Source organism: Carex rostrata, chromosome 11 (genome assembly GCF_964058835.1).
Source record: "Carex rostrata chromosome 11, lpCarRost1.2, whole genome shotgun sequence".
Classification (NCBI taxonomy): Eukaryota; Viridiplantae; Streptophyta; class Magnoliopsida; order Poales; family Cyperaceae; genus Carex; species Carex rostrata.
The window spans coordinates 5,063,103-5,074,992 of NC_135928.1; the positions used below are offsets into that span (position 1 = coordinate 5,063,103).

Genomic DNA, 11,890 nt, shown 5'->3' on the forward strand with positions numbered 1-11,890 from the left:
CTCTATTCATCATTCTAGCCGATTGATTATCTTACAAATTATTTCTATTGTTTCTTATTGGACAGGTCACCTTAGTGAGGAGATGCAGCAAGCTGTGCAGGAATGGTTGCCGGCCGACTTGGATGCCGTGCCCCTGCAGGTGGCGCCCCCTGAGATGGAGCAGATGATTGTCTGGCTGTCTGCGGATTCCACCTAATGGGTCTCGAACGCTTTGTGCGTTGTCTACATTTCTACTTTAACATGTAGTGATTAGCACTTATGTGGCTTCTGGAGTGTTAGTAGTTTCTTGATTGGCTGCATGGATTTTGTTTTCTTTTCATACTATGGTTTCTTTTGTTTGTTCGTTTTTGTGTACTTAGTAGGCTTACAAGGAACTTGAGATGTAAGTTGTGGCAAAGTTTCATATTAATGAAACGGGCTTATGCCTTTTTTTCAAAACTATAGAGGTCAAACAAAAAAATTTCTACGTGAATAGAGGTCAATTTGACGAAAAATATTATTTTATTCTAAATTATATAAAAAACTATACATAAATATATAACAAAAAAAACTAAATGTCAATTCATCCCATTCTCTTTTCTTCCTTCTGCGCCTAACCTTAATATTTTTTAAATGTTATTATTGAGAATTAAATCCGAGTCTTCTCGAAAGAGAGACGGAACGTCTGTTAACTATTCCTAAGCAAACTTGTTTTTGTCAACTAAAAAATATCAATACAATCGTTTTTAAAATGGAGTTTGCAAATCTTAGTGACTCAGTCATTGGATTTAACCGTATGGGCACCATGTGGTTCAAATATGCTAAAATACAATTTTCTTCCTTCCTTTTACTTCCTTTATAAAAAAAACATTTGAGTTACTTTTAATTGAGGTTAGTCTTTTGAAACGCATTTGCACTCTCAATTTTCTTTTTTTGGTTCGCATTTTGCTCTCTCCAACTTCAAAACAATATTTTTGTCTTGGACGTACTTGAATTCGGATATGCTGAATGGGTACTTTTTAAGTCGGACTATATTAGGCCAGTAAAACACATGCATTAGATTCTGTACGGTATTATGCAAACATATGCCCACAAATACTTGCTCTGGCAAGGTAAAACTCATCTCCGATCATTGTTCAAGCCCCTCTACTATCTAATGCCAACCTTTCATCCTCCAAGTTACAATCAACAACAGCAAAAATGTGACTGGAAAGGGAGGACAAAAGACAATTGCCCAGATTGCTGAACAAGTGAGGAAATAAAGATATTATGAAAATAAAAAGTGTAGAGAAGAAAATAGAAGTTCATTTTATTTCTAATTTAGCCATGGCATACATGATTGGAACAAATACAAGGTCTAGACTCAGAAAGGGCAGATTGGAGTTTTGAGTAACTAATCATGACCCGAAACTAAGTTTAATGACTTGAACTAGGCAGTTTTTGAATATAAATATGGGCAGCAACCATATATTTATTAAATTAGAAAACTAGTACTTGACTGATTAGAAACTTAAAAAGTGACTGCACATATTACAGAAGACACAAACAAAAGACTCTTTGCAACTCATTAGTCTTTCTACTTGCTTCTCAAACTTCCTCACTAGTCAGGTTCAATTTGTACATAGATGGTACTATCAAACTATACCTACCTATACAGAGGAGAAAGGCAACCTACCTTCCATTTCTCATTTTAAATATTTTCCAAATATTCACCTGAACAGTAATCACTTGGAGTTAACTCCATGTAACTTGAGTTACCTGAAATTGATGAGGACATTTGTTAGTTTAATAAATTATTGTGCAACACTGCAGATTCAATGTTATAATATTGGCATATGTTGTACTAATCCACATATCACCTTCTTCCGGTTATATTTTGGCTTTTGGTGGTTAAGTGTGCGTGCGTGAGAGAGAGACAGAGAGAGAGAAGCCAGTTCTAACCATGATTAGCGATAGTCTAAAGCACCAGCATTAAGTGTGAAAGGAAAAGTCAAAGGGCCTGCATGAAATGTAAACTACACTGCATCAGTTCTTATGCATGATATTCACATTAATCTAAAGTGCAAGTGAATGAACAATGGTTTGTATTTGTGATAAATATTAATCTTAGCACATAAAAAACTTGGATAGTAAAATAACTTATTCACACCACCTGGAAAAGTCAAAGGGCCTGCATGAAATGTAAACTACACTGCATCAGTTCTTATGCATGATATTCACATTAATCTAAACTTGGATAGTAAGAACTACAAGACTGATACCAACGGCCTACTATTAATAACACAAATAATAAAATATTTGGTCCCCACATAGTTGGATACAAGCATGTACATTGTTTTCTAAAATCAACTAACACCTTTCCTTTTATTCGACCTTGCCAGGTAAAATTCTGTCTAAAAGTCCTGTTAAATTACTGGGCACTAACCAATATGTAGGCGGTTTGTAATCTCTTTGCTTGTTTTTCTTTTTTCATGGAAAAAGAGCATATTCCACAGTCCACCCATATGCAAGCCAGTGAAATCTCCTCCCTCTTAAATTAATTGTATTACTTCACTTTACAAGTGCATAAATAGAACTTTCAAAGTATATTTATTATGTTTCTAAAAAAATCATGTATTCAACTGATAATTAATTATCAATAAAGTACCTTCAGATGTGCCAGCTATATAATTTGCATGCCCTGGCAACCCCCCACTAACACTAATAACATTTTCCACTGCAAGAGCTGACAAATCTGGGTTTCTTTCTTGCATAGCACGCTCAACCTGATCCAACAATGCACCCGCTTCACTTTCCATGTATGAAGCTGCATCAACATTACCCACTGCACGTGCAACCAACAAACCAAAAGCCCGACAGAGGTAATTCATCCTTTTCCCACGAGAAATTGCAAAGTCACCCTCAAAAGAACAACTTTTTGCATCTTTCCTCCATCTTTTTAGAAGTAGCTGTTCAGGTAATTCCTTGATATTTCTTGTATCAAGCACCTTTAACACGTGCCTGCAAGGGATCCCAAGAAACTCAAACTTTTTGCATGTGCAAGACACCATACCATCAAGGGAATCAAATTTTACAAAATGGTCCTTGGACATTTTGGAATTTTCTTCCTCAACTGAGACTTTGTATTCAGAAATAGCCCCCACTTCATCAGAATTGTACACCATGCAATCCATGTATAATTCAAATTCTCTCTCAAACATTTTGAAAGCTGTAGGAGTGTATGAATTGGCAGCTTGCCTCAAAATTCGCATTGAAGGCGGTTTTTTTGTGCTTTGGTTTGAGATGATTTCAATTTGCACCTCATCAAATCTCCTATCTTCAATTATCTTTTCATATTGGTCAAGAAAGCACATCATATCCTTTTCTGCTGGCAACATTTTCTTAAGTTCAGAACTCAAGCTGTCCTTCTGTTGAACAGCTTTGAAATCTCCATAAAAAGCCTCACGGCCATATACGAGAGCCCATTTTTCTCTCTCTTTGAACAAATTTAACAACCATTTATTATCTTTTAAATCATACTTTTCCAACATTTCATCCCATGATAAGAGAAATTCCTCTTCTTCTTCGCAGTCAAAAAGACATTTACTAAAATCAAACCCAAGAGTTCTGGACCCATGAAATGCCTGGCTCAGCTCCTCAAGAGCATTCTGGTAAATTTGCCAAACACAATACCTATGTGTGGTACCTGGCCAGCTCAATAGTATAGCATCTTTTATCTCCTCATCCCGATCAGTCAAAATTGTTTTTGGCACTTTCCCGTTCATGGCAATTTTAAACGTCTCAAAAAGCCACTTGAAAGAATTTAAACTTTCATCATACATCAAAGCAGATCCAAATATGATAGTTTGCTTATGGTGATTCAAACCTGTAAATATGGCAAGTGGGCGATTGTAACCGTAGATCCGATAACCAGTATCTAAACAAACCACATCACCAAAATGCATGAAATCAGTAATTGACTTCGCATCAGCCCAGAAAATGTTTGTGATTTTATCATTTTCATCAGATTTCATTGCATAGAAAAATGAGGGTTTCTCCACTTGCATCCTTTGCAGGTATTCTAGCACAGCTCCCACATCTCCCACCTGTGTTGTTTTTACCCTTTTCCCACTTGAAGATTTCAAAAGTTTCTCTTCCTTGAGAGAATCCTCCTTTCCCAAAATCTCATCTTGATCTGTTACTATATCAGTTCCAGTTTCTAAAACTAGGTTAGATGAGGAAGATATCAATAGTTGGTGGTTGTGACAAGTCACAAACTCAGTCACATGATATTTACCATTCTCTCCCAGCCGTACCACCATGCAAGCAGGGCAGCCAGTACGGGTCTCTGGTCGAGGGTTTTTGACCCGTTTTGCTCCCTTCTTTCTCTCCCTAAACCCTTCTTTTGAACATACAAATACCCTCCTTGTAATAACATCATCAGGTCCTACTGTCATACTAGCCCGCCTCACAGTAAACCCTATCTTTCCTGCATACATGCTATAAAACTCATATGCTGCCTCCTCCGTCTCGAACTCCGGCGTTTTTATACTTTCATCCACTAAATTTTCCCTAATAGCACGTGCCTTCCTCCTCAACTTTTTACTCCTTAATGTCTGAATAGTTGTACCGGTGGCAAGTGAGTGGTTGTGACTTGGTACGAACTCAGTGACCCGGTACTTGCCATTACTTGTCAGTCTAATGGTCATGCATGCGGGGCACCCTATGCGGGTTTCAGGTCTTGGGCATTTAGCCTCTTTTGCACCCTTCTTCTTTTCCCGAAATCCTTCTCGGGAGCACACAAAGGTTCGCCGTGTAATTACATTTTTAGACGTAGTCCAGAGAGTTGATCGGCGCACACAGAAGCCTACCTTCTCAGCATAAGTGTTGTAGAAATCATATGCGTCATTTTCAGTGTCAAATAGCATGTCAAGCTTTGGGACCATGCTTGAGTCACTGATGTCAGCAGTGATGTAGGCCTCAGGTTTTGTGCTGCCAGGTGTTTGTTTCTCCTGTTTTCAGATTTAATAAAAAAGGAATAAATAACCAGAAACTAAACCAAAGTGCTTTCTTAAGAAAATAAATAATGGGATGTTACCAGAAAACAGCAATATCTGGTAAAGGAGCACAAGTGCCAGATTCTAGTATTAGTATGAGCTATGGGAAAAATAAGATGAAAGAGAAATAATAAAAACAGGTACCGGTCATCCAGATAACCTATGATCTGACCTTACGAATATGTTTGCATCAGTGTCCACTAATTTAGATAGATACATCTAAATCTAAACAGGTCAGCCAGAGGGTGGAAGGGCCGAAGGGGGTTATGCATGTGTGTGTGTGTGTGTGTGTTTGTGTGTGTGAGAGAGAGAGAGAGAGTACTGTATCATGCAATATCAGAGCATTAGGTTGTGACTGGAGAGCTTGATGTTGGGGCCACGCTGGATAAGGAGACAAAAGGACCAAATTGTGAGACCATGTGGAACTCATGCTCGGATCAGAGCTAGAATTAGGGTTTGGGTTAGCGTGTCCAACTGAGGAAGGGACAACTGCTACTGGTACCAGGGCTGGAACTGGTGCCATTGCAACCCCAGGTGGTTTGTCCTTCGCACTCATTGGCAGGTTATTATGTTAAATAGGATCAACTTATGCAAAAGCATAAACTCTGGTTTCTGCATCAAAGTGAAAGGAAAAAAAAGTTAAAAAAATTATATTATGGTACTGTCCAAGGAACAATGCCACCTATTTTGGTGCTGTACAAGTCTAAGTTCTTCGGTACAGTATTAGTACCATTCTTATATAACCAAACCACTATGCTGTTTAGTTTCATCATGGTATTGATTATGTACCAGCTAAAATTTTGGCTTATGGGAGTCACATCCCTTGCTACTATCAGTATCAGTAAGTAATAAACGGAGCGAGCGGGTGGCCGGCGGGGCCCAGGACTCCTATTATTGTTTTTTTTGTGAAGTACCTTGCCTTAAAATTAGGCGATTATTGGGCGATCCAAACCGACTGCCGCGGTTGAATCGGGACGGGGTGAACCAGCGGTTGGCCGATGCCTCCTACTCACCGTCCCAGCTGCGCACTGTGACTGATTGATTGTTCAAATGCGAAGGTAGATGATGTGATTAGTTATGGGAATAGAGATTTGGGGACAGGCCCAAGTAAGTTTCTTTAGAGGAGGAGAGGATGGGTCTGTTAGGTGGGGCCAGATGGGCAGAAGAAAAAAAACATTTTTTCGGCGACCAGCTAGGAAACCAAATCAAAGCTACACTAGTTTGATTACACAAGTTCAGTTTAAGTTTGAATAAGATTCAAACTGAACTGGTTTGATTTATTTTAGAATAAATTTCAATTGACAAGTTAATTACATTTTTTTTTTGAATCGAAGTCAATCAAATCACGAATTACGAGTTTTTTTTTTACAGCTCTACCGCTCTTAGTTATTTTTTGAAAATTGGATAACTTAAACTAAGCATTGCATTGGATCTTATATGATAATATCAAGTATCTATTTGTACCTATTTGAAATGAAACCTTAATTTTGCACTAAGTCCCCGGTGTTGTTCTAATTTGAATGGTACATGATAATTTGAGATTTGAATCTAAATAGTTCGTGAATCAATTTCGAACGAACTATACCCAGATTGAGTTTGAGTTGGAATAAGATTCGAACCGAACTGATTTGATTTGTTTTACAACGAACTTCAATTGAACGAGTTAGTTGCGACTTTTTTTCGAATCGAAGTCGGTCAAATCACAAATTACGAGCTTTTTTTGAAGCCCTAGACCAGCTATTATTATTATTTTCTATTAATTAGGTTATAAATATAAATTAGAGATATACATTTGTATTTATTGAATTGAAAAGGTTAGATAGTGCCGGCCGGACAATACATTGCATCTCTTTTTTTTAGTTCTAATTATTTATGCTTGTTACCTTTTCATTTCTATCTTCTTTCTTAAATTTCTTATGAATTCTAAAAAAAATTAAATAAATTAATTGAGTACAATGCAATATTCTTACAAGATCTTACAGGAAATATCTATGCTAATTTATCATAAATTGTGCTCTATATTACTTCACAAACAAGTTACTTTGATAAATAATTAATGTTTGGAGCATTGGAAACTTTTGCCTATCTTATTAACTTTCAGTACCTTCTTTTTTTTCTATTTTTAATTATCTACTTGTACGCAATTGTTTTCAATTAGAAGAATATGTACTCCATATTACTTCATTCATGATCTAGTTTTTAATAGAAAATATATGTCAATTGTACTCCAAAGTCTAAATTAGTTCTTTTATCAACTATATGTGTAATATTTTGTTTTTATTTGTCTTTAAAATTCATAATTATCTATTTCTATACCATTAGTTGTATCAAACTTTTACTCCGTTACTCGATATGTTAGTTACCGAGTGCACCACGACCTTATTACTCGCTATTTAATTTCTTTGCGAGTAAATATTCATTGTTGCCTTGATTAGATACCTGTTGATGGATCTTTTCACATATTTTTATGTTATGTCGAAACTTCTGGACTTCAAATACTTTCGCTAATTTTTTTTTTTATTATTATTGAAGTTTCATAAAATCTTTTGTGTAATTTTAAGAAAGAAAATTTCATTTACGATGACAGATAAATAAGATCACACTTGATTTGTGACAAGATACTTATTGTAGATATGTGACACATGGCATGTTAGGGGTGCAAATGGATAGGATATTATTCATTCACATCTGTAATTGTATCGTATTCGAATGTTGCGGATTCGACTATTTGAATACATATAGTTTGTATATATGAATACATTTTCAATTTCGAAAGCTGTTGTGGATAATTATATGTATTTGTATATTTTAAAATTTTCAGATATCTATTTGTGCATATACGGGCATGAACATGGATAATTATTTGTTTGCTGTAGAATCATATATATTTAGAGAGGAGAATATTTTTGTTAAAAATATGATTATGTCGGTGATTAATTTTAGTTAACAAGATATATATCTCTAATAACCTAACAAGTATAGAACTAGGGTGTTCTTAAGCTCACCAAAGTGCTTGGTGAGTTTAATTCCAAAAATTATTAGATTAGCTTCAAACAATAAATTCAAACCTTGAAACCGATTTACTTCATGAGTGATGAATTTCAAATTAATTTTGTATAAAGTCAAGTTGTCAAAAAGTGTTAAAAAAATGAACGCACTAGAATTAATTTATAAACCTTTTAATTTTGACCGCTTGACTTTATACTAAAATAATTCAAAAACTTAAAATATTTGCATGTAAATTCATCACTTGTGAAGTAAATGAATTTCAACGGCTTAGATTTGTAGTTTGAAACCGATATAATATATTTTAGAGTTACAAAATTCAAGAGAAAGAGAAAATCTCATGACTTATTCTCACCAGTAATCAAGAAAGAAAAAACTTGATCTGTTTTTTTTCCAGAGATGAGTGGGGAGGGAGAGGGAGGAGACAAAACCGAAATCAATCTATTTTTCCACTACTTTTAAAAATCCAGGAGGAACAAGTGCTCCAAAATGTTATTTTATTTTAATCCTTTAAATTTACTTTTTATTTGATTATTTAAAAATATAGTAAAGAGTTTATTCTACCACTTACTCTACAAAACTTTGAAAAGAGACATTTGTTTTCAATTAAATATAAAAGACTCGTAAAACTGACAAGCGTGCTATGGAGCTCAGGTAAAATAAAAGAGTTGAAAAGCATCTCACAAGGCAGCATCTCTTATGCATGAGAGAGAACAAAAAGATATGCTAGATATAAAAAACATCTCGCAAGATAGAACATGAGGGTCCTCGGTAGCATTAGGAATAAGCACAAACTAATAAAACGGTAAAAGCAATCAAAATATCATTACAAAAATACAGGCTAATATTATTTCAGCAATGTCTACTCGTCATCCTTGTAGGGGTATTCCTCTGGAACTTGCTTAAGAAGCTTCACACGCAACTCATATGCATCATCTCCATTCAACATATCACGTATCCATGTTATTTCAGTCTTCATTGATACCTAAAATTAAAACAAGTTGCTGAGTGCTCAGAAAATTCAACAGCTTGAGATACAACCATTCAATATCCAGGGATTGTACACTCATTGTTTTAATACTTCCAATTATATCAGATTTAAGTTTGATTTTAGTTTCACATGTACTGATAAAGCAATGGAATGCAACAATTAAGCATCTAATCTTATACCAATAGGGACATGTACTGGCCCATATCCAATCTGACAAAAAGATGCAATGCCAAAAGAAACCTACACCTAAACCCCGCAACCCAAGAGCCCATCCTAACAGCAGAGTAAAATTTAAAATCAGACTGTACCGAGAAACTGCTTCCAATATGAACCAACGCAAGAAAATTGACCCATCTAAACCTGTTCCATTATTGACTGGCAAATCTATTAACCAGAAGCAAACTAAAATCAACTTAGGGCAAGCTACCAAACTAGAAAACAAACCATCTCAAGTGCGCCTCTGACAACACCGCTTAGGATGTTGCAATACCGGAGGCCCTGGCATGTGTCAGGCAGCTCCACAAAGTCTACCAGGGGGTTGTCTTCTAGCACCAGACTGCATGTCGTCCCCTCAGCATCCCAGTTGGCCACCGTTGCTGCCACACCGAGAAACATCTTAAACCCAACCTGACATTTGCACAGAAGTTTTGTCAGAGCTAAGCATCTTTAACATAATAGAATTGCACAGTATTGGTGTAATAGTTCGGTTGGATACAGGACTAGGCTTCCTTCATTTGTGTACACTTCATTTCTCTAATCAGGTTGCTGTTTATCTGGGTCAATGCAACGTACATATGCTGGTATGGCACACAACAAGTTTGCAGTATTCATACTCACGTACACATCCTGGTTTCTGTACTAAACCTGATAAAGTATGGGAATTTAGCTGCCAAAACTTCTATTTATGAGGCAAAACCTTCTTTAGTGCCTCTATTCCATTTAGTCTATGCTAAACACGAGAGTTCTCTTTTTACTGACAAAGTAAGAATCCAGAAACAGACATGCTGACTTTACAACATAACAAAACGCTTCCACAATTAAATCAACAAGTACGAGAAAAGGTACTTGACTACAAAGACTTGCAGCCAAGCTAACATGTACAGCACAACAGCTTAGAGAACTCAAATGAAAAATGGTTGAAAAGAAATTCAAACAGCTTATAAAGAAAAATGTACCTTGGCAATAACATCAGCAGTTTCTCTGAAATCAACACATCTTGATACATTTGACTTTGCAAGAAATTCATCGATCAATCTTACTCCAATATTGTAACCCCTTAAGAGCAAGGAAAGCTTCAAATTAGGATATATCAAGGAAATAGTCAGTAAAATGATTTGTGACGAAAAAAAGAACAACATTCTAGAGAGGACAACAAATACAGCTGGCAGGAACTTAGCATGATTGTACAGCAGAGGCTTTATTGGGGGACAATGGGTTAAAATTTCAGAGAAAGTTGCAAAGTCTAAGCATCAAGTGGGTTAATTTGGGAAGTATTAAAAATTATGCAGACAGAATTTTCCAATTGGAGGGCTACAAGAGCATAACTACATAATTAGCTTGAGTTGAGGTAAACTGGACAGACATGGTATTTGATGCACAAATTAAGTCTTGATGAGCTTAATAAGCAATATTTATAATTTTTAGGGCAGTTGTTACAATTGAACATTGATTGTGACTAAATAAGGACCAAGTTTTAAGTTGAGTAATTCTGCACTTTGAACCCTCGTGAATATATAATATACTGCAGATAACCAAAATATACACTGCAATAAATAACCCTAAGCAGCCATATAAATAGGAAATAAGTGATTTCCCATTTCAAATAGATCATTTTACTGTCCAAAAGGTATCAGTCAGATACAAAAATTCAATTTCAGATCTAATATTAGATCAACATGCCAACGCCTATTACAGATTCCTCATTGAAACAACGAATGGTATATCCTTATTCACAGTTATATCAGGTAATGCAGAGAAAAAATTAAAGGAAAAAGAAATATCTTGAAAAAAAAAATGAGGAACCAGGATGAAAAAAAAAACATAATACATCTGATCTAGCTGCTTGTTAACCTCCTCCACCTCCTCGAGATCCGTTAGAAGCTGCCTGACGATAGCGCCATAAGTTAAGGTGAACAACTCTGCATTCTATCCCAATAAAAATAAATCAGAATTAGTTAGAATTGATCATACAAGTCGAGATCAGAACTAAATAAAGAGAGAGATAAGGTTTTATGAGTCCACATACGACGCGCTCGACACTGGCGAAAACAGCGTCACCGGACTTGGGTACGAGAGGCGCCATCGCTGGGAATAGGATCGAAGATCGGAACCAAAGAAAGAGAAAAGTCTCCTGTACTATACTTCACTCAGAGAAATGTTCCATATTTTCTGTGATCGACACTAAAAATGAATTCTATGTAACAGGTCATGGTGGCTGTAATAAGACGACTGTTACAGAGAGGCTTGTAAAGTGATCAGGCTTTAAAGTTTAGAGATTGGGCCTGGTGAGTGGGCTTTTTAAGATTCTCATTCTCTCCACTCTATTTATATTTGTAAATGATGATTGTAATTCATTCAATAGGCCCAAATACTAATTCATTCAGATAATTCTTCTCCAAAACATCAACGATGCTGTCATGTAATTAATTATTTAATTGGTCTTTTCTCTTGATAAATACACACACATTTTTTTTTAACAAAAATCGATATATATGTTGACTATGTGTTTGGCCCATTTGTATCATGAAAATTAAGCCGGCCCGTACACAAATGGACGTATTTATTCGAGGATTTGGGTTATTACAAGTGACGTTGGCCCATCTGGAAGAATCAAAATAGTTAAAAATTTCAGATTATTGTTATTGAGAGAATCTCTGCA

The 11,890-nt window shown here is 35.8% G+C and overlaps 2 protein-coding genes across 5 annotated transcripts; both read right to left on the reverse strand.

Moving 5' to 3' along the window:
* Positions 1–840: 840 nt before the first annotated feature.
* LOC144561990 (protein FAR1-RELATED SEQUENCE 5-like) lies at positions 841–6,176 on the reverse strand. 4 transcript variants are annotated; one of them, XM_078311105.1, is made up of 5 exons: positions 5,930–6,176; positions 5,338–5,627; positions 2,627–4,970; positions 1,921–1,978; positions 841–1,737 (listed from the first exon to the last, which is right to left on the reverse strand). In XM_078311105.1, exons 2-4 carry the CDS (start codon positions 5,569–5,571, stop codon positions 1,926–1,928), a joined length of 2,631 nt encoding a protein of 876 aa, XP_078167231.1. In that variant the 5' UTR covers positions 5,572–5,627; positions 5,930–6,176; the 3' UTR covers positions 841–1,737; positions 1,921–1,925. The 4 variants fall into 4 exon arrangements, with proteins under 4 accessions (XP_078167231.1, XP_078167233.1, XP_078167232.1 ...); XM_078311107.1 differs by having other exon boundaries at positions 1,921–1,994; XM_078311106.1 differs by having other exon boundaries at positions 5,935–6,118.
* A 2,554-nt stretch (positions 6,177–8,730) lies between these two features.
* LOC144561562 (Transport protein particle (TRAPP) component) lies at positions 8,731–11,467 on the reverse strand. Its single transcript, XM_078310539.1, has 5 exons — positions 11,258–11,467; positions 11,060–11,157; positions 10,188–10,287; positions 9,457–9,639; positions 8,731–9,006 (listed from the first exon to the last, which is right to left on the reverse strand). The coding sequence occupies exons 1-5, from the start codon at positions 11,312–11,314 to the stop codon at positions 8,884–8,886; spliced, it is 561 nt and encodes a 186-aa protein (XP_078166665.1). The 5' UTR covers positions 11,315–11,467; the 3' UTR covers positions 8,731–8,883.
* Positions 11,468–11,890: the final 423 nt, after the last annotated feature.

Excerpts from the sequence above, each read along its gene's own strand:
- LOC144561990 (XM_078311104.1), bottom strand. The coding sequence starts at position 5,571 with ATGAGTGCGAAGGACAAACCACCTGGGGTTGCAATGGCACCAGTTCCA. Across the intron at positions 4,971-5,337 it reads CTCTGATATTGCATGATACA|GAGAAACAAACACCTGGCAG; the intron begins GTACTCTCTCTC and ends ATCTGAAAACAG. Across the intron at positions 1,738-2,626 it reads TATAGCTGGCACATCTGAAG|GTAACTCAAGTTACATGGAG; the intron begins GTACTTTATTGA and ends CATCAATTTCAG.
- LOC144561562 (XM_078310539.1), bottom strand. The coding sequence starts at position 11,314 with ATGGCGCCTCTCGTACCCAAGTCCGGTGACGCTGTTTTCGCCAGTGTC. Across the intron at positions 11,158-11,257 it reads TCGCCAGTGTCGAGCGCGTC|AATGCAGAGTTGTTCACCTT; the intron begins GTATGTGGACTC and ends TTATTGGGATAG. Across the intron at positions 9,007-9,456 it reads TCAGAGGCGCACTTGAGATG|GTATCAATGAAGACTGAAAT; the intron begins GTTTGTTTTCTA and ends TTTTAATTTTAG.